The 21,193-nt window shown below is 47.5% G+C and overlaps 1 protein-coding gene across 6 annotated transcripts; it reads left to right on the top strand.

Moving 5' to 3' along the window:
* The first annotated feature begins 186 nt into the window (after positions 1-186).
* Positions 187-20,676, top strand: EXOC7 (exocyst complex component 7). Of its 6 annotated transcripts, XM_042883732.1 has the most exons (21): positions 187-351; positions 860-925; positions 1,937-2,121; positions 2,703-2,808; positions 3,340-3,562; positions 5,050-5,217; positions 6,238-6,249; positions 9,965-10,057; positions 11,011-11,079; positions 12,344-12,489; positions 12,738-12,890; positions 13,568-13,666; positions 14,244-14,306; positions 14,655-14,721; positions 17,388-17,453; positions 18,119-18,239; positions 18,628-18,723; positions 19,058-19,121; positions 19,634-19,675; positions 19,855-19,988; positions 20,426-20,676. In XM_042883732.1, the coding sequence occupies exons 1-21, from the start codon at positions 292-294 to the stop codon at positions 20,526-20,528; spliced, it is 2,136 nt and encodes a 711-aa protein (XP_042739666.1). In that variant the 5' UTR covers positions 187-291; the 3' UTR covers positions 20,529-20,676. The 6 variants fall into 6 exon arrangements, with proteins under 6 accessions (XP_042739666.1, XP_042739667.1, XP_042739670.1 ...); XM_042883733.1 differs by lacking the exon at positions 6,238-6,249; XM_042883736.1 differs by lacking the exon at positions 9,965-10,057.
* Positions 20,677-21,193: the final 517 nt, after the last annotated feature.

Raw genomic sequence — 21,193 nt, 5'->3', positions numbered from 1 at the left:
TCCCAAAATGGCGGCGCAGACCGTACGCCACACTCAAGTTGGCTGCCGATATTTCTTTTGCGCATGCGCCTTACATCCCCGCCAGCCGCATTCAAGGCGTCCGCGCACCAGCGCAGCTCTCCTTCCGGCCCCTGTGCGCCGGAGGCCACTCTTTAGACGGCACTTTCCGTTTCTGCGCATGCGCAACGTCCCTTGCCGCTCCCAAGATGGCGCCGTGGCGGTGACCGGCCGGAAGCGGGCTGTGCAAGCGGGGTTCCTCTGTGGAGCTCGGCCGCGGCGCTCCGCGGCACGATGATCCCCACCGAGGAGATGTCGGCCCGCAGGAGGGAGATCGAGGACAAGCTGAAGCAGGTGAGGCTGGGCCGGGGGGCAGCCGCGGGTCCTGTCGGTGCGTGGATGTGGGGCTGGGCCTGCAGCCTCAGCGCGTTGCCTCGGAGACGGGCCTGGTGCTGTGAGCTGTGAGCCGCCCCAGCTCTCCTCGGGGCCGGGCCGTGTCTGTGTGTCCCTGCCCGCTCCTGGGGCACGGAGGCTTTCTGAGGGCTCGGTCTCACAGCCGCAGCTGGGCTGTGGGTGGAGGTGCGTGGTGTGAGTTGGGGTGGTGGAGGCGTTGGTTTTGCGCTGTGATTTGAGCGTGAGGCTGCGGGCTCGGGGAAATGAGCGATCCTTGACAGCCTCGCTCCTTGCATAGCGCTTCTCGCCTCGGGTTAGGTGCTGTTTTCTCTCAATAGGTGGTATGTTACAGTGTGGCCTCAGATCAAGCACGCAGATCTAGCAAGACCTGTACAAACCCGTGTGTGGTGTTTAGGGAACTGAGCGCTCGGTGGTCTGAAATGGAAACTGCTTTTCATCCTAATTGCAGGAAGAAGAAACTCTGTCCTTTATCAAAGAGAGTCTTGAGAAGAGCGACCAGCTCACAAAGAACATGGTAAGGAGCTCCTTGAAGTTCAGCCTTAACGTTGGGTCACGGTCTGTTCATCCTTAGGAAAACTCATATTTGAGGGTGGTGTTGTACTTATTTGAAGGATACATGAATGCTTTTACACTCCACAGGCTGGTTTCAAATCCATGCCTTTCTCCAATGGAGGTGTGGGCACAAAGCAAAGGCTTCATCTCCTTACAGTCTGTCCTTTCTCTTGGGGAGAGGTATTAATAGGCCCCAGGCTAATTTGTGCAACAGCATCTTGTTCTTGCTTCACAAAGGCTGGTCTTATTTGGAATTTATTTGGTAATACTTTGCTTAAGAGGTAGAAAGTAATTATTGCACTCTGATTGGTTCTGGTAAGCCCTTAACTGGCATATAACATTCAGTTTTGTGTTCAGCAATTTAGAAAAGTCATAGAAGCACCACCAGATAAGTCTGGAGGATTCATCATAAGAGTGCATCCTGAAAGAATTGCGTTTTGACCCAGAAGAGATGACGTTAAGACACCCTCTGTGGGCTTGCTAAGGTTTTCCACAGTTCAGAAGCGACAGATCCTTTGGGAAAACAAATACAGTGTAGAAGAACATTCGTGCTGTACTGTGCCTTTGTGTTCTACTGCTCTGTTTTACATCTTAGTGTTGTGGAGCAAGGTGGCTGCCAGGTGATGTTTTTACTGATCTCTTGTATCTAAGGCACCTCCAGGCATTTCCAGTGGCTTTGTGTCTTGCTATCAAGTAAAATTTTGCTCTTCCTTAGTACTGTTCTGGTATGTTTGCATGCTTTACAAAGGTAAGGTTAGCCTATCTTTGACAGCAGATGATCTGTATTGTAATTTCTTCTTTAGGACATAGAAAGTTTAAACAGTCTGCCTTAAGGAGTCATGGCAAATTTATATCAAGCCTGGAACAGAAGTGGGGCCTGAAGGTGGCTGATTGCCCTACTCTAGCTGCTGACCTGTAGTGTGAATTCGTGTGGAGGGATGTCCTCAACTCTTCTGTCTCTCTTGGCACGTAGGTTTCTATCCTTTCCTCCTTTGAAAGTCGTTTGATGAAGCTGGAGAACTCGATCATCCCTGTCCATAAACAGACAGAGAATCTACAGCGCTTGCAGGAGAACGTGGAGAAAACCTTGTCCTGCTTGGATCACGTCATCAGTTACTACCATGTGGCTAAGGACACAGAGAAGATCATAAAGGAAGGGTGAGTTCAGTAGCTGGGTCTCGCTGGGGTGCTTCATCCTACCAGTTTTGGGGTAGAGAAGGCACTGACTCCGCACGCTCAGTTTCCTCGTATCCTTCTCACATTCCTTTTCCACCACTCATCCCCTTTCTGACTTTGCTTTCAGCAGTCCTCAGAGGGCAGAGTCTGCTCAGACTGCACTGATGCCTCTTCCAGATTTTACACATGCTGCCATATGAAGCTCATGACCACTGTTGGCTTCATTTCTTTTCTCCACCCTTTTCCCAAAAGTTCACTGTTCCCTGTCGGTGCTGTCGCTGCATCCATGATGAACTGAAGCTGTGCTGGGGCCTTCTTTCAGTCTCTAGGAGATGTGATGGCCCTCCTTCTGGGGTGCTCAGTCATCAACACTTCTGTGCTTGCTGCATGACTTGGCTGTTCAGCTGTGGCACTGAGTGGAAGCAAGAGTGAATTCATGAACTCCTTCAAGCTGGATAGAAAATGATTGAATTTTTCTGTATTATTTTCATCCTGAGTCTGTCCTGCTGCTGACTTTGTATTTTTTTTCCACTGATCCTTTTTATTTTTGCTTTTATTTTTAGCCCCACTGGGAGGCTGGAGGAGTACTTGAATTGCATGGACAAAATCCAGAAAGCAGTGGAATACTTCCAGGACAACAATCCAGACAGCCCGGAGCTGAACCGTGTGGTAGGTCATAGCTCTGGAAGCTGACATGGGAGAGACAGGGCCAGCCACAGCCCTGCCACTTGCCCTCTTGCTGTGAGAGGCTGGGGGGCTTGCTGCCTGGTAAAGAAGGGGTTTGGGCACAGCTGGAAAAATGATTGCTTTGGTTTCTGTTTGAGTCTGAACCCAGCAGCGTTTCTCCTTGTGATATTTTGCTCTTTTCATGCTTTATGCCGTTAGGATTTCTAAAAGTATTCCCTGCACGCAAGATAGAGATGCTAGAACCTTCCCTCTGAGTAGCTCTTGTCAGCCCTTCAGTTGCTGGAGCAGTATGGGAGATCTTTTTCAATCCCACTTGTGTACCGAGCGACCCCCAGGAATTTTTGTATGTAACTAAGTCGTTAAAAGTCTCTTAGCTACAGGCATTGGAGTTTGAAGCATGCAGTACTTGACAGTGATTAGAAGCACTGCAGAAAGTGCAATCTCATGCAGAAAGACTTGTGAGTGACTGATTACAGAAACCCTGTTCTTCTGTCCTCTGCTGTCTTGTGCCAGAAATCCCTCTTTGAGAGGGGAAAGGAGTCCTTGGAATCAGAGTTCCGCAGCTTGATGACACGGCACACCAAACCTGTCCCACCCATCCTCATCCTGGACCTGATCAGTGGGGAAGATGAAATGGACACGCAGGAGGAGATGTCACTGGAGCACCTCCCAGAGAGCGTCCTGCACGACGTCATCCGCATTTCTGGCTGGCTGGTGGAAAATGGCAGGAATCAAGGTTGGCAGCACTGCCTGATGTGCCCTTGTAGCTCTGTGCTGTCAGTGCTCTCCCACTGGTCGTCACCTGAGGCTGAGGGCAGAAGCAGGCTGTTGGAGCTGCAGTCATTGGGTGCTATGATATCACAGAGGTGGAAGGCACTGATGACTTTCTCCTTCTTGTGAACTATTTGAGAGTCAACCGTTTTTAGTTCAACGTGACCAAAATGAAAGCAGCACAGAATATTTTCTTCAGTCAATACACATCCTCCCTGTTTTGCAACATCAGAGTTTACCTGCATCCTTATACTCTGTTGTTGACTTTTCCTTTGCTATGAGATGACTTAGTGGACCTGTTACAGGAAGGCTGTTCTTTCACATACATGCAGCTACTGGAACTACCCCCACTCCAGTGATTTAATTCTGAGTGAGGATTACTGTGCCAAGCAAGTATGACAAACAGCCTTAAAAGCTGCTTAAGAATTTTTCCATGATCAAAGGAAGCAACTGAAGTATATATGGCTCATTCTTTAATATTAGGCAGTTTATGTTCTGCTTTCAGACAGTGAACCCCCCCCATTTAATCTCTGTAGGCCCTGAAACCTGAGAATTGTTTGAAGTCTTTCATGGTGGAAATGAAGTGCTTGAATTGATTTCAGAATGTCTTGCACAAACATCTCCCATCAGTTCCAAAGCTGATGCTCTCTTGGTTGTGGCATGCATTTACTCTTGGGTGTGGTGGGAGGGTCTGAGTGAATACAGCAGAGGAAGGAAGCCTGTTTTTTAAGAAAATAGGAGAATTTTTCCAGCTGTTGTGTATCAACAAGACAGCAGCTGAGCCTGAAGCATGGGCAGGTGCTTTGTGTGCTGGAGTCAAATGCAGGAGACTCTTGAGGAATGGGTTCTAAGGGACTTGGGCTGGAGAGGAGGCAGGTTCAGGGTGTGGTAGTGACATGGGGAAGGGAAGGGGACGGAGCTGGAGGAAGAGTAAACAGGATGGAAAGGGAGAGCACTGTACTGAATGCAGGGTTAATTGGCTTGTCCTTTGAAGCATCCTTCTGTAAGAAAGGCCTGGAAGTGATTTGATTGGGTCTGGTGTGAGAGATGTGATAGAACACTCTGTGGCTTCTTGGTTGCAAAGTCAACCTTAGAGCTGTGGCAGGATAAGAAGGGTGGGAATGGAGGATTCACAGGGATTGCCTGGATTCCATTTCAGGTTTCACCATCTCTGTTCTCTATCTGTTTTAGTTTCTCCATTATGACATAGAGAGACATGTGTCTCCTCTGTACTGTCATTGCTCTTGCTATTGAGTCCATTTGTATTTTAGTTTCTGGATTTGGGGTGGTTGGATTTGATATTCTGGGAGGGGAAAGCCCTTGTTTAGTTCCCACATCAATGCTGTTCAAGTCCCCCTTGGGCCACGGTATTTCAGGAACATTTTTATTTCTTTTTTTGCCATGCAGTGTTTCCTGTTTGCTCATAACCCTGCTTCTACTTTGTCTCCTTAGATTTCATGACAGTGTACTTCCAAATCCGTTCAGTCCAGCTCGACCGCTCCATCAAGGGGCTGAAAGACCACTTCCGTAAGAACAGCTCTTCTACAGGGGTCCCCTATTCCCCTGCCATCCAGAACAAAAGGAAGGACACTCCCACCAAAAAGCCAATCAAGAGACCAGGTGAGTCCCTGATTGGGGATCTCTGTACGTTCTATCATCTTGCCTGGGTGTTTGACACACTTGTGCAGGACCTCTTGCTGCTGAAGTAGATTCTGGGCGCTTTCCAGGCAGGAGAGGAATGGGATTTCAGAAATTAGCACCTCTTCTCTGCCTTGGATTCAATACTGAGATTGCAGACCTTATCTCCATTACTCAAGTCCTTGGGTCTGTTCTCTGGGGTGGGTTCTGTATACAGGGAAAGAACAAGGCATTATTTTAACAGAGGAAGTCGGCAAAAAGAGACCGACGAGAGAAGGAAATTAATGTGATTTGACAACATTTGTCCTCAGCCTTGGAATATCTCCTGTGTTACAGCAAAGTGGGAAACTCAGACCTGAGGAAGCATATCACTTTGATCTCTAGTTACGAGTAAATACTGTGCTGTAGGAAGCTGAGGATTCATCAGGAGTTGAAGCAGGGACTAAGCAGGTGCCTACAGACAGGAGGGCCAAAATTGTGCTGATCAAATTTTGAAAGGGTTGTTCAAGCTTTTGCCTCAGGAGCCTATCTGGCTCTCAAATTACTCTGCTTGCCTTCGTAATGGAGTTTTACTGTGTTCTCTGCAGCTGATGAGGCTGAGCGCTCCTGTGTGCTGCTCCAGCTGGAGTGTGGAGCTGGGGCTCTGGGCTCTGGGATATGCCATCAGTGGGAGCACAGCTGGGAAGGTCAGCAAAAGCTGGCACGTGCCTCCCATGGCAAAGCAGTGATGCTTTCCCTCTGCCTATCCCAGCACCTTGCTATCTCCAGACTAAATAGGGGTGGAAGTCAGAAAAGCATGGACTGTTGTGGGTTTGTTTAGTAAAATACTCTCTTCCAGTCCAATATTTTTGCCTTGCTGTCCAAACACCTCCCATGGGTTCAGGAAAACGAGAAATGTGGATAGGGGATGGGAATAGATGGGGTGGGGAGAGAGAGAGGGGGGAAAAAACCATCCATTTTAATTGTGTTGTGTTTATTTTTATAATCCCGATGTGAACGCAGTGCTCATCCCAGGTAACGTATGTCTGTGTGTGTGCTGACCTGGCGCTCGCTTTCTTCACTTCTGAATGGAGAGGCTTTGTTGGACCTCTTTGTGCTAAAGCAGAGGGTGTGCCTGGGATATTGGGAGAGGGAAAGCTGCCTTCAGAAGTCTGTACATCCAGAGATGCCCATCTGGTGCTTTTCAATCAATCTGTGCCATTGCTGCTGTGCCCTGGAGCTGTTCCTGAGAGCTGATGTGTGAGTTGCAGTGGTGAATGCAGGCAGCATTCTAACAGATGTTCCCTGTCAGCAGAGAACTGCCTGACAAAGGGATGTCTCACAAGTCACTTGACATTCCTGTGGAGCTTTTAAAAATGTTCTTTAGTATTTTTTTTAAATGAGTCTCAAATCTTGGCTGTTTACACAGTGCCAAAGCAGTCCACATAAGCTTTTGTTTTCTACAGACAAGGCTCCTCCGAAATGGATGCATTTGGGCATCCAGAACTTGTGAATACCTCAGCTGTAAACTTGCCAAGAGGTCTGGCTTCTTTTTCCTCAGTTTAATCACAGCCTGTGAGATGGGTCAGGTAGCAGAGCACAAAGAATGCACTCACAGCTGACAGTGTGTGAAGGACAGAGCATTTCAGATGATCCGCTGGAGATGCTGTCAGTCTCAGGGATTGCCTCCAGTCTTCTGTGAGCAAAGGCAGAGAACCAGGCTGTGGCTCTTGAAGGGCAGGAGTGGTTAAACCTCATAGGACACCCATCTCGTATGGCACTAAATTGTAGTGAAATGAGATGAGGGAGCTTATCTTTCCTTACTAAGATTCACCAGTATTTCTGCAGTTCTGTCAGCTTTCAAGGACAGCTCCTGAGGTGAAACTGATATTCTTTCCACGTTGGTACAGTGATTCTCTTAATAATACTATTCATCTGATGGCATTTAATTCACCTGATTTTAGCTTTTGTTCAATTACAGGCAAATAATCTTGGGTTTTTTTCTCTGCTACTGCTTTAGTAAGGAAAGTACCACACATTTGTGTTTTAGGTGAGGGGTTTTCTCACTGTTTGAACAAGGGAGTGGATTCCCTTGATCCTCAGGGAAGAGTATCCCAGTGCACACCCCAACTTTAACCTGTTGCAGGGGATCAGTAACAAACTAAATCTGATGTTCTATAACCTTTTCACCCACAGAGCAAAGTGGAAGGAAGTTGCAGCTAAAGGCAAAGTGAGATATTAGGAACAGAGTAACAAGGCAGAAACATCCCCCTCCCCCAGGCAGCGTGTTGGGATTCTGGAGAACGTGCTCCATTCCTTGTATTGTGTCAGAGTCTTCATCTCCATCGCTGTTTCATTTCTTGGTGTACCCTGCATTGTCTCCTCTTAAGGCATGCAATTAGAAACACCTCCAGCAGTCAGATTTTTAAAGCCAGATCGCCTCCTCTGATCTGAGACTTGCCAAGTTGAGTTGGAGCAATCTCTGGTTTTTATTATTTTTAAAGCAGTTTGCTGGGAGCTCTTCCCCAGTTTGCTTCCTTAGCAGCTCGGTTTTACCTAGCAGCAGGGTGCTACCTGAAGACAGGCTGTGTGCAGTCTTTGTGTGGCAGAATAAAGAGACTGTGCCTGCTTCCCATATTGATCACTGCCTGGCTGGAATGTGATGCTTTCATTAGCAGCTGAAATGCCATCCCGTTTGGTCTGAGAGCTGCCTAACAAGGGAAAGCAATCGTGGAACAAAAGCGTTTGCTTTGCACTAGAATCTATTAAAGGCTAATGCCAACGCTAAGTAGGAGGGATATGGCAGCACTGAAGTGATGTCTACAAACATTTAGGGTGTGTGTGTCAGTGTGTACGCTGCTAATTGTTCTTATGTAAATGAAGGCAGAGGTGTTTCAAACACTCAACAGAGAGGAAAACCATGGGGATGAGCTGTGAAGTGCCCTAAGGTCCCTGCGAGGGGAGGTCCTGCTGGCAGCAGCAGTAGTGCTGTCTGTTTGATTTTTAAACCAAAAGCAAGGTTTCTGAATGTAGCTAGGGGTGAAGTGGGAGAGTTGGGTGTGAAAAGCCTCAGGAGGCTTGGAAGAAGTGATGTTCTTCCCTCTCACTTGACCACGTACAAGAAGCTCAGAGTGAATCCGTCAGCACGAGGTCATGAGTCGTCCCGCTTGCCTGGTGTGGGTCTAGAGTTTTCCTGCCAGCCTAATGTGGTTTGCAGATGATGTTCTCCTCCTGTTTATTGTGAGCAAGCATGCGTGTTCTCCTGTTTATTGCAAGCCCTGGGGAGGCACCTTGGTAATTCACTGGGAAATGTCCCATTTCTGTGCTGCTCAGATTGAGATGCCATGTCTGTGAGATGTGAGGATTCCATCCGCCTGCCAGACACCTGGTCAGTGTGTAGGGGTAGGATTAGGGACTGGGGAGCAAGAAAGCACAGAGCACCGGTGTGAGGGAGGTTGCAAAGGAAGATGAACTGTGCCAAAAGGTCTCAGTGTAGGGTCCTTTTCAAGATGACCCCAGATGTGGTGGCTGTTGGAAGCGGTCAGTGCCTGGAGAGACAGTGCAGTGCCCTGTGATCCTGTGCCTCAGGGCTCTGTTCTGCAGTGTGCTCTTGTTTTTCTCCCTGGATTAGCTTAGTCCTCAGCTTCTGGCAGCTGGCACTCATCTCCTGCCTGCACTACGTTGAACATTTACTGGGGGATGCAGGCATTTTCTGCATGTTTGAAGTATTTATTGCTTTAAGGTAGAGAAATGATTCTTAGTGTTGTTGGCAGCCCCATTTTTATTTCTCTGATCCTCTTTCATTTACTCAGCCCATTTCTGTTTCATCTTTTTCTATGGAGAGTCCATCTGCCTTCCTACAGCTTTCTGTTCCCTGTAGTGCAGGCGAAGGTGAAGCTCTGCTGTGGGAGGGTGTCCATGTGCTTGTGATAACAGTAGCTTATTGCATGACCACTAACCTTCTAATGTGGAAACAGTGCTTGGTTTTCAGTTGTCCCATTAATGCATTTTTGTGTATGCTTTCTAGCTGTATATACAGCACCAGCTTTTGTTCAGTTGTCTGTTTTTTATTTGTGTGTGTTAAGTACAAATCTTTTAACCCACTGTTGTTTGTTTTTTTTTTCCCCATGGTTTTAATTGATTTGAGGTTCCTTTGGAAGAAAAGTGTCTTGGGGATTAGGGTGACTTAATACAAGTTAGAGTGGGCAGCATCCGTTATTCTGATCCCTATGATGGGAATTGCTGCTGCAATTGCTCTCTCGAGTCCAGAGGTTGTCACTCTTTTATGCTTCCTAGAATGGCTTCCTAGAATGCCAGAGATCATTCCTTGTCTTGGCTGTGGGGATCTGTATTGAGCATGCTCAGCAAATACCCCTCAGGAGGGCACCCCTTCCTGCAGCTCTGAGGATGAGCTGTGTTTGTGGCTCTGGGAGCACGCAGTGCTGGATGGAAATTGTCCACGCCACAGCCCAGGGGAGGCTCGGCTGCAGAACAGCTGTGTGTGTTCTGTAGCCTTGGCTGAACTTCATAGCCTCCCCTTGAAGAAGGGAGACAACCTGAAAACACTGCTGTGTCAGCACGTTTGGACGTGAGATTTGGGTTCTTCACGTACTGAGCATGCTCAGTGGTGCCCAGCATCCTCTCGCTGGGCCCAGGTGACAGCTGCTGGTGAAGGGCTGGTGTTCTGGGTTTGTTTTCTTTCACTCATTTTCTAGGTCTTCTTGTCTCTTCTCTCTGGCTCTGGTGACAGGCACGATCCGTAAGGCTCAGAACCTTCTGAAACAGTACTCTCAGCATGGTCTAGATGGGAAAAAGGGGGCCTCTAACCTCATTCCTATGGAAGGTAATCACGGCTCAAGCTACTTCACCTTTGAGCTTCTCTGTGTTATCAGCCTTGCTTTTCCAGGTGGGGCTTCCATTAGCCAAGTGCTTGGTGGACAGCATCATGAGTACAGCTATCCTTGGGGAACTGGGGAGGTACTGGAGGGCCAAATGAGGTCTCTGAATGTAGTGGCTAAATTTCCAAGTCTCTGTAGACATTGATGGCGAGGAATCTTACCTTAAAGCAATTGGTCCATCATGGGAACGTGGCTAATGGAAGCTCTGCTCTGATGACATCTGCCTGTGGTGTTTCTGTTCTGTTCTTTTTTACCTGGACTTTGAGACATTCAGTTTCCTAGCGACCTTTCCAAACCTGATGTAGAAGTGTTACACCACAGTGAGCCCAGTGCATCATCTGTGAAGGCCTACCTCAACAGTCTCCTTCCATATTCCAATCTCCTGTCTTATCAGAGAAGAAAGGTCTCTTGTTCAAAGCATCTGGAAGACCTTTTTAGCTCGTGCTTCATATTCATTTGAAGCAGAGCTGTTCAACACCTACACTGTAGTCTACTGGCTCCCAGGCAGTGATTAGAATCACTTACTGGGGAAAAAAGTTCTCAGTGCTGAGCAGGAGATGGGCTTTGAGTTTGGTTTGTAACGGTTGTGGGTGCAAATTGCACTTCTGGTGCCCACAATTCATTTCAGAGCTTATGACTCTGAGGAGGTTCAGGCGACACCTATGGCCCAGCAAACGATTGAACTCTCACTTCTCATCAGGTTTCAAAGGGTTGCTATTGCTACGTGGCCCCACACAGGGATTTGGTTAGGTAGCATTCCTGGAACTGCGTAGGGAAAAAATGTGGATCAGATGAAATAAGCCAAGCTTGAAGCAGCTTCCAGCCAGTGTGAGCATCCATGCTGTAACCACCCTGGATAAATTGCGCCTTCTGTTTGTGCCGGCTGACATCTCACTAGGTCATGAGCATGACTTACGAGTTAAACACCTTTCCGATACCCTGAGCGACAAGCATGGGCCGGTTGCTGGTAAGTACCATGTTGTCACTTCATAACAAGCTGGCTAACATCCCTTCTTTTCAGCATGTTTCACAGTAGTCTCGTAGCCAGCGGCTGTTCATCTACGTGGTAGTCCTGAGCACGGGCCTTTTCTGGCTGTGAAGCTCTGGCTCTTCTCAGTAGAATTCACTCCTACTAATTGCACACAGCCTGAGCTCTCAAACGGGGAACCCCAGTTTTGCCTGAGCAAAAGCTGATGGCCACTGTGCTGAGGGGCTCTTTCCTGTAGGTGGCTGCTGGCTTGGTTAGTGCTGAAGTGCAGCAGACAGGGATCACGTGTGGCACGTAGCACACCGCAGGCCATGTGTAATACCACACCACGTTTACTTGTCACTTGCTGACCAGAACTTTTAAAAGATCATCCTGAGGTACCTGTAGTGTTGGTTCTTTCTCCATCTACAGTTGCTGCTGGCAGGAAGGAGGCAGCAGCCTGCAGCTTAGAGAAGGCCCCTCTGCATTGATTTTGCCGCTCTGTAGTGGTTACTACAGGAATCGGAGCAATGCAGGATGATTTGAGTCCATTTGTGTCTGTCCTGTTGACAAATCCAGCTAGTGACTGGCATGAGTTGTATCTTACTGGCACTTATGCCTACCATTTAGGTCCCTTGCTGGGTCTTGAGATGTTCATATGCTAAGAATTTGAATATTCACATTTGTGTCTAACATTTTGTGGCAGATACCTCATCTAACTGTGTCTATATTCCTGCTTCATAGGAGTTAGTCATCCTTCTGCCTGTTGTTCTCTTTAGTTACTGCCTATGTGAAGAGGCTGTCTTCCTTCCTGTCAGCCTTGATTTCCCAGAAATGCTGATGCAGTATGGCAGTTCTTCATCTACCTGACAAAGGGAGACAAGGAAGTCTAAAAATACGAGGAGAGGCATTGAATAATTCACCTCAGACATTCCTTAGTTTAGTACTCTGTGTTCAAGCCCTTGTTTAATTTTAATTTGCATCCCACAAGAGTTTCAAACTTGCCTTCTGTCACAAGGCTGAGAAGAGCTGGTGTTATCCTGATGTGTCAGTTTCATGAACCACAGATGACTCTGCATGCCTCCTCTGGGGTTGCAGAGCTTTCCATGCACAAACCAAGGGGGCACCAGGACAGGCACAAAGCCAGAACTGCTTGTTTAAGAAGAACCGTGTGCTTTTTGTGTAATCCGGGGCCTTGGAGTGAGCAGAGCTGCTGGAAGCTCAGTGCATATTTGGTTCTCTTAAAAACATCTTGCCCTTACAGGGAGGGATGATGTGTTCGACATCGAGATCGATGCGTATATTCACTGTGTGAGTGCCTTTGTCAAACTGGCCCAGAGTGAGTACCAGCTCCTGACAGAAATCGTCCCAGAGCACCACCAGAAGAAGACTTTTGATTCCCTCATCCAGGTCAGTTGGGCCTTTCCTCTCAGTATCTCTTGTAGAGAATACGTACCAAGTATTTTTTCCTTCTTCTTCATTATGAGGATGTGGATTCTTCCATCTGCTGTGGGTGCCCAAGAGCACCAGCACGGCTAATGCTGAACTCCTGTGCAGGGAACCAGCTAAATTTTCATGCTCGATGGGTATCCTCTGAGCCCCTTGTGCTGGTTGGGCAGAAGTCACTGCTTACTTCTGACTGACTGGCTTTGTTACAGGAGTCATTAGATAACTTGATCATGGAGGGCGATAACATTGTCTCAGCAGCCCGGAAAGCCATCATCCGACACGACTATTCAGCTGTGCTCACCATCTTCCCCATCCTCAAGCACCTGAAGCAGATGAAGCCAGAATTTGACCAGGTCTTGCAGGTGAGTACAGTGGCAGTGAAGACAATCGTATGAGTTGGGTTTTCTGGACAGTTTTGAAAGAAATGACTGCAGTGGCTTTGCACAAAGCAGTGTCACCTCTGTCCTTCAGCACAGCTGCACCCGTCACTCCCAGCATTGCTTCTTTCTGTGATGCTGGGCCAGCACCTCTCAGCAGGAGTTGTATCTCCTGTGTCATGACTTGGTGATGGACTATCTACATTATTGGGTAACATACATAACCACTGCAGTGTTTAATCTGACACTGCACTGTTGAGCTTAGTTTAAACTGTGCTTGCTGACATGTGGACCATCACCTCCTCCGAGGAGAGCCTGCTTGGACCATGACACAAGGTACTCCAGGTATCAGATATGGCATCCAGGTTTAGCAAGGCTCTTTTCCATCTGCTTCCAGCTGGAGCTGATGACTGATTCACCAGCCTCTGTTAGGTACAAGAGGAAATACAAGAGGGAGCAAGTCCTAGTTGTCATTAATGTCGCAGCATCTTCCTCTCCTGTCACACCAAAGAATGCAGGATTTCACTCATTGTTGATTAGGGCTATAAATATTCTTTTGATACGTGGTGAATGAGATGATTGGGTATGGAGGAAAGAGAAGGATATGTGCTGGACAAAGGGTCAGATACTGCTTTCTTTGTTCTGTTATGGGACTATTTCAGGGAACTGCAGCAGGCACAAAGAACAAACTGCCAGGGCTGATCACTTCCATGGAGACAACTGGTGCGAAGGCACTGGAAGAGTTTGCTGACAACATTAAGGTAGGATTGCCTTCACTGTTCTCTCTACCAGGACAAGCAGGTTTAGAAAGGGAGGTTTTATGAGCAGACCTCCTAGCTGAGCTTTTCACTTCCCATGAAGGAGCCCACCTACTTTCTGACTCTAAAGCAGGGCTCTGCTTGCTGGATTGTATTGGAGGCTCAGCTGCAAGTACTGAACGCTGGCTGCTGGTTTCAAATACAAGAGGCCTCCACAGATATTCAAGTCAAATTTCAGAATTTAATCCTGTTAGAAAAGAAAGGAAAGCTTCTGACTTCAGAAGTTCTGGAGGACTCAGGCTAAACTGTCCCTTTGTCAGGTGGGGTTTGATCAGTGCAGTGACCTGTAAGGGAGCTGAACGTTCGACGGTCATGCCCTGAACAAAACCCGGTGATCCTGAGCTGCCAATGCTCAGGAACTGTGTTTACTGAGCACCAGAAGGTGGCACTGTGAGAGACGAGGATGGAGGTGCTGAGAGGCTAAATGAACGAGCACACAGCCTGCTTGCAGCAGCAGTTGTATTGTAGATGCCTTCAATTCCCTTACGTGCTCACCATGTGTCTCTTTCTTTCTTCTTAGAATGATCCAGACAAGGAATATAACATGCCAAAAGATGGGACAGTTCACGAACTCACCAGCAACGTACGTGATGGTGATTTGAGTCGTTCGTAGTCAAAAACAGCCTCTGAAAAGGTTTTAGAAAAAGCAGCAGGGAATTTTCTGGTTTTAAATTGATCTGTCTTGGTGTTAGAAGGGCAATTAACCAGCTTCCATGGAAAAATCAGCTGATTACTTGTTCTATGTGTTTGTGTTGTGTATGTGTTCGATGGGATGTGGTTGTGTGGGTACAGCCCACCAACTCAAAAGAGCTTAGGAATCTGTTTTTTGAAGGCTTTTGAGTAAGAAGAGATGTGTTCCTTCGTGATCCTTAGTAGCAGAGTATAAAAGCAATTGACTCTGCATTTCCTAACTTCCCTTCCTCTCCTCCAGGCCATCCTTTTCCTACAGCAATTGTTGGATTTCCAGGAGACAGCAGGTGCCATGCTGGCATCTCAAGGTACATGCATGGGGTTTATTTAGGCATGCAGTTCCTTTCCCAAATCACCTGGACATGTTCCCTAAAAAGATCAAACCTCTGTGTGCACTGTGAACTGGTTCTCCTCCTGTCCTTTGCCTTATGGTGTGTCCTGTCCTCCAATCTGCCATGACCATATAGTTGTTTTTCTGGAGAGCTCCAGGGTATGCAGAGTGTTTCCTTGCTGGCCTTCCACATTTCCACATGCTCTTATCAGGTACTTATCAGACTGGTAGATATGGTAGTATTGAGAGAGGATGCCTTAGACATTTAGCTCTAATCTGACACAGAACCAATTCCCTGTGACTATTCTGAGCAAGGTCCACCTCAGTTAGCTGTAACCTATAAGGGTTATAAGGTGATGAATTGCCTTCTTTCTCTGCCACATTCTCTGGTCAGAGTACAACAGCAGTAGCAAGAACAGTCTCCTCAGTGTCCAGCTGGGACTCCTCAGCTATTCATGTGCTGTGAAAAGTTATCAGTGGGAAAAGTTCTAGCTCTGCTCTTGAGGTTGCTAAAGAAACTAATTCCAGAAGGAAGTACGTGTGTTGGAAGCTGAGAGTACTGGCCTAGAGTAACAATGCTGAGGATGCTGCTGCTTATCAGCTAGAGCTTGACTCCTGGTTCTGCACAGAATAGCAGCTCCCAGCTCTGTGGTGAGCCCTTGGCCTAGGCAGAGCTCATGCTATCAGACAGGTCAGAACAGAGCAGGCTGGTGAGGTGCAGAGCTGGAGCGCAGCGCAGGACATCGGTGCATGGCAAGGCTGTTCTCATTTTGGGTTTCACTCTGGTTACTGAGTTTTGGTCGAGGTCTGGTTCCTGTTCAAGTGACCTGAATCACTCCAGACAGAGCATCATCAGATCAGAGGAATTTGGGAACGTTCACTTCTGTTAACAGAGGCGTCTGCTCTGGGATGGTGAATTGCACCCAAAGGTGCTTCTGCAGTGACTCTTTACAGTTGCTTGCTCAGATGTGGATGTCTGGAGTTGAGTTTGGAAGCTCTCATAGCGATCCCAAGTGATGGGAAATGCATGCATTTTTTTCTGCAGTGTTCTCTTCAAGTAGTAACAACAAGAGCAAAGCTTATCAGTTAAACGCAGTGACTGCAATCTGATGCTTTTACTGCCTGCTGAGTGGCTCAGCAGGGCCCTGTGTAACCATGCAGAGGTAGGGTGGGATGGTTTTACTTCTTGGAAAGGTTATGTGGGCCGTGCAGTTCATTTTGAGGCCCACTGAAGTGCTGCTGATGTATGAGAAGGCTTTATTTTGTCTCAGAAGTTAGCTTGAACTGACAAGGTGTCTTGCTAAATGCAAGCAATGACAATACAAACCATGTCTCTAGCAGGGGAAGGAGGTTAGACTCAGCCTTTTCTCCATTCATTTCAGCTCCATTTGTGGCCTTGGAGGGACTCCTGCCTGCTGTCTTGTGTAACTGTCTGCTGCTTTGTGTTAACATCTGCTTAGTTCTCAAAGGGAAGGTGGTCTCTAACCTGTGTTTTTGCACTTTGCATTTCTTTTTCTCTCTCTCTCTCCCCTTTTTCTCTCTGCTCTGCCTTAATCCTTTTAGTTCTTGGGGACACATACAATATTCCTTTAGATCCCAGAGGTAAGCAGACTCACCCTCACATACCCACTTATATTGCCTTGTGATGTATGTTAATTCTTTGTTCTCCAGGAGTGATAAATTAACACGTAAAAGGGGAAAAAAAAAAAAGGGGGAGAGACACATAATTGAAAAGGGAAAAAGGGGAGGGGAGGGTAAGTAGCTCTTGCCAGTGGGCTGGAAAGAATAGGGCTTGTCACCTGCAGACAAAGAGGGATGCCACATGAGCTGAAACAGGCTGAAGGCACTCTCATGGCACTGAGTCTGTTTGGCATGGGCAGCAAATTGGCCCAGCTGGTGTCATGCCTTATGCTATGTGTGCTTGCTTCCTCATTGTCCAACTCCTGGCAACAGGAGCCCTGAGGCCTTTCCCATGGGGTGCTTACGAACTCAGACCACCCGAGCTAGGCCTGGCTGCCAAACTCTCTGGTGGGGAAGGAGGAGATAGCTGCCCTGTATGTCCCAAACCCACAGGCCCTCAGGGGCAGGAAGCCATCCCTGTGGTGCACAGACAGAAGGACGCGTGCCAGCCTGCAGTCACTGCTTGCCTATGAGCAGGTGTTCATGCTGGTGTGGTCTCTTGTACAGAGCCAAGCAGGCCCTGTCAGCAACTGTGGGGATGGCTGAAACTTTCCAGAGCTCTTCTGCTTGTTTCAGTTACTGCTGTGTGCCTGCTGTTAACAGCTCCAGCTCGTTTGTTCTCTGCCTGCAAATTGCTGTTGCTTAAAACCCCGTTTGGGGTGGTGGGAATAGGAAGGGGAGGGTGTGCTTCTAATTGAGAAGATGCATAGTGTTGTCTGAGCACTGGGGAAAGGTTTTTGCCAGGGTGCTCAGCACCTGATGCAGATGCAAGGATCATCCTCACCCTGGATAATCCACTGACGATCATCACTGAAGCAGGGAGCTAATGTCACTGACAACAAGAGCTCAGCACTAATTCTGTAGCAACAGGGAAGGGGCTTGCCTGCATAGAATCAGGCTGACCACATGTGCCCTACTCTTTCCCGTTGCATGTTAACTGGCCCGAGACTCTTTTCTTTTCAGAGACCAGCTCTTCAGCTAGTAGTTACAGTTCGGAGTTCAGCAGGCGGCTGCTGAGTACCTACATCTGTGAGTACTGTGCACATCTTCCCACGTTTGCATGGGCTGTTTTGCATTTGACTTCTTGAGTGAAGAGTACTCTCCACTCTGTGTGATCTTTCCATGTCTGAGCTGGAGTATTATGCAGAAGTTGGATAGAAATAGTTGGACTGGGTGTTTTGTCCTGTTACAGTCAGACAAGACAAAGTACAGTGCAGAATCTCATTTTGCTTTTATTATCAGTTGCCTTAAACTATTTCCACGCTGTTCTTTGGGCCTTTAGTCCTGCCTGAGTGCAGGAGGGTCTCTGTAAAATCTCAGTTTTCTGTTTAACAGTAAAACCATCAGGTGAGTTCACAGTACTGCCTTGTGGTGATCTGTTGTCATGGTGGTCAGGTCTGTCAGGTTCCCTGTTTTGTGGTGAGGCTGAGCCTGATCACCCATGCTGGACCTGGAACTTGCACTGTGTTGCCAGCTGCAACCAAGCACTCGTTCACTGGGAGGTTTTGGTGACTTGCTGAGGAAAGATCTCTGTAAAGCTTGTAGGATTGCAAGGTACAATGGCTGTACCCTTGCCTGTACATTTAGTTGAGGCTGTGCTATTTGCTTTGCTGTGGATTCCCAAGAATAGCACAAAGCACTCTGAATTTTTAGTAACAAGAAGTCTCACTGCAAAACTTTTCGTCCTCTTTAAGGCAAAGTGCTGGGCAACTTGCAGCTTAACCTTCTTAGTAAATCCAAGGTTTATGAAGACCCAGCTTTGAGTGCCATTTTTCTGCACAACAACTACAACTACATTCTGAAATCTCTGGAGAAGTAAGTATGTATTCCAGTTAATCTCTCTGAAGTCTAGGCTGATGCTAAGTGCAGTTTTCAAGCAGACTCTGGTGTATTGAGTGCCTTTGCTTGCATGTCTGTCCCAGCTCTGCTATATTGCGTTCTTGAAGCTGCCCTTTTGAAACCTTTGCCCTACGTATAAACATTATGTTACACAAGAGTGGAAGATGAAAGCATCAGAGATGCCTTATGTTGCAGAGAATCCTTTCATCTTGAGAGGATTGACAGTGGTGCTTTGGAAAGCAACTTGGAGTAGCTCCTGCCTCCCCGTTTGTGCATTTCAAGGTCCCTTTACAGTAAAAAGGCACAGGTCTTGCTGATAGCAGCTGGCTCGTGTGCATCCTCATGTTTTCTGTTCTTGTTCCAGGTCTGAGCTGATCCAGTTGGTAGCTGTGACACAGAAGACAGCTGAGAGATCTTACAGGGAGCTCATTGAACAGCAGATCCAGACCTACCAGCGCAGGTCAGCTGGCATCTGTTGTGGCAACCATGACAGCATCCCCTCAGTTCTTCCCTCAGTTTTGTTGTGGTTTTGTTAGAGCTTCTTGAGAAATTCATGGCCAATGCTGGTGGAGGGTGGGAGAGATTCACCTAAACCAGAAACTAGTCTGAAACCAAACCCAAATATTCTGTTTGCCAAGCAATTGTTCTAACTTAGAACCTGGTCGCTGTGGAAGGCTTCAGTGGGTGCTTTAATCCAGTTTGGCCTTTGTGTCCTGGATGAGAGCATAATAGCTCTGGTGAGGTATTACTAACTCCTCCTCTTTGTTCTTTTTCCCATCTCATTTTGAATTCAGCTGGTTAAAGGTGACTGATTACATCTCAGAGAGAAATCTGCCTGTCTTTCAACCAGGAGTGAAGGTGAGAGGATGGACAAGGATGTTTTTTAGGTGATAGAAACTGCCAGAATCTTGTCCTTTGTCACTTTCAAAAAGTCCCAGAAACCTTCATTATATCTCATGCCAGTATTGCTGTGTGCAGTGAATGCTGTGTCTGGGACAAGAGAGGGAACAGCACTGCCTTCTAATCTCCCCTGTCCAGATTCACACAAGTCTTTCTAATCTCTGCCTCTAGTCTTTTCACTTGAGCAAATACTGCTATTTTGGATTTACAAAAGCTGGATACCTTTCCTTAGAAGGGGCTCAAAGCATAGAGAAGTCTATTTTTATGCCTGTTCTGGCTGAAAATTACCCTCTTTAAACGTACTTCAGTCGAAAGCCAGTTGCTGTATGTAGGGTGCACTGCTCACTGCAGCTTTTTCTCCTCCCTGCTTTAGGACAAATATGAGCTAAATAGGTGGGATTTCACTTGGGTGGGGAATTTGTGGGCAAACTGTGATGCTGGATTTTTACTTCTTTCCCTCCTTGTTGCAGCTCAAGGATAAGGAGAGGCAGATGATCAAGGAGCGCTTTAAGGTAAGGAGGGAAGAGATGGCATAGGAACATCCCATGGCTGATTGGACAGAGAAACAGGACTGAACTAAGATCTGCCTAAGGAGGAGGCCTGTCCAGTGGAGATCACCAATGGAGGGGAAAAATACTGCAGTAGAGACACGATTGCAGTTGGGACACTCACCAGGTTTTATTTTGGGCAGGGCTTTAATGATGGGCTGGAGGAGCTGTGCAAGATCCAGAAAGCCTGGGCAATCCCAGACGTGGAGCAACGGGACAAAATTCGGCGGGCACAGAAAACCATTGTGAAAGAGTCCTATGGTGCCTTCCTGAGCAGGTGAGAACCTCTTGCAACACTGTCATCTCTTCTGTGGATTTACGGAGTTTTTGGGGCCTAGGCTAGCCAGAGGTAAGGCACTTTTCTACTCTCCTGTCTTAGCTTTGCTATCTTGCACGTTAAAATGTCCCCCAGGGGGAGTTCTATTAGTTGTCAACATTTGCTTGTCACCCTGGTTCCTTGCTCAGTGAGTGCAGGTGTTCTACTTAGCACAAAGCTTTGAGCCACTTTACACTGTTCATGTCAACCTCAGGAGACCCACTGTAGATATCCTGTCAGATTGAAGTGCAAATGCTGGAGTGGAGCTGATTTCTCTGGCAGAGGAAGGGTGCAGGTGGGAGCAGCCTCACTCAGTGTGGAGAAGAGGAGGTGAGAGTTAATGAGTCTTTTGCTCTGTTCCATTTGCTTGCTACCTGGGGGGTTGTTTTCCTTTGCAGGTATAGCAATGTGCCCTTCACCAAGAACCCTGAGAAGTACATCAAATACCAGGTCGACCAGGTGGGAGAGATGATTGAAAAGCTGTTTGACACATCAGCATAAACCCACAACTTGTACTCTTCAGCTGCCAAGTACAAGTCAGTGCTCTTTCAGCAACCTTTGTGACTCCCTTCCCCTCTCCCCTGCCCCATTGTTGTGGGCAGGGTGTTATACTTGTATTTATCAGATTTATAAAGCTGTGGACACACAACCTCCTGTCTGTCTTTGCCTTCTTTGGATACTGAGCAAATACTGAAGATGTGCACTGCAGTGCTGTGTCTTGATTTATATCTGTACATCTTCAGGCTCCTTCATAAGTACTCAAACTTCGATGCACAGCTGACACAGGGAGTGTGTGAATCCTTTTGGGTACAGTCCTTCTCTTTAGGACGACAGGCTGTAAGCTCTGAATTGTGCTGCCTGCTTCCCTGATGGGTTTTGGGAATCACATTTCTGTAGGATACCAAAGGATTTTCCTGTGGTTGCTCATAACTCATTCTCTTTAGTATGGAGACAAGATGATCATTCTGAGGTACAGTATTGTCAGCGCTGGACCTCAGCAGACCTGCAGCTCTGCTATGTGCAGGGAATGTTTTACCCCAAAGCTTCATTAGCTGTCCCAGTAGCAGCTCTTTGTCCTGTGTGAGGCCGTGGTAGAAAGGGCAGCAGCATGCTGCAGTGAGGTTGGAGGGCAGTGAGAACCAGAGGGAGATCCTTGGCATCCTGAC

This window comes from Lagopus leucura, unplaced genomic scaffold, assembly GCF_019238085.1.
Source record: "Lagopus leucura isolate 7727_CA_CO unplaced genomic scaffold, USGS_WTPT01 Super-Scaffold_100040, whole genome shotgun sequence".
Taxonomy (NCBI): Eukaryota; Metazoa; Chordata; class Aves; order Galliformes; family Phasianidae; genus Lagopus; species Lagopus leucura.
The sequence above is the reverse complement of the archived record's forward strand: the minus strand, read 5'-3'. Positions and strand labels throughout refer to the sequence as shown.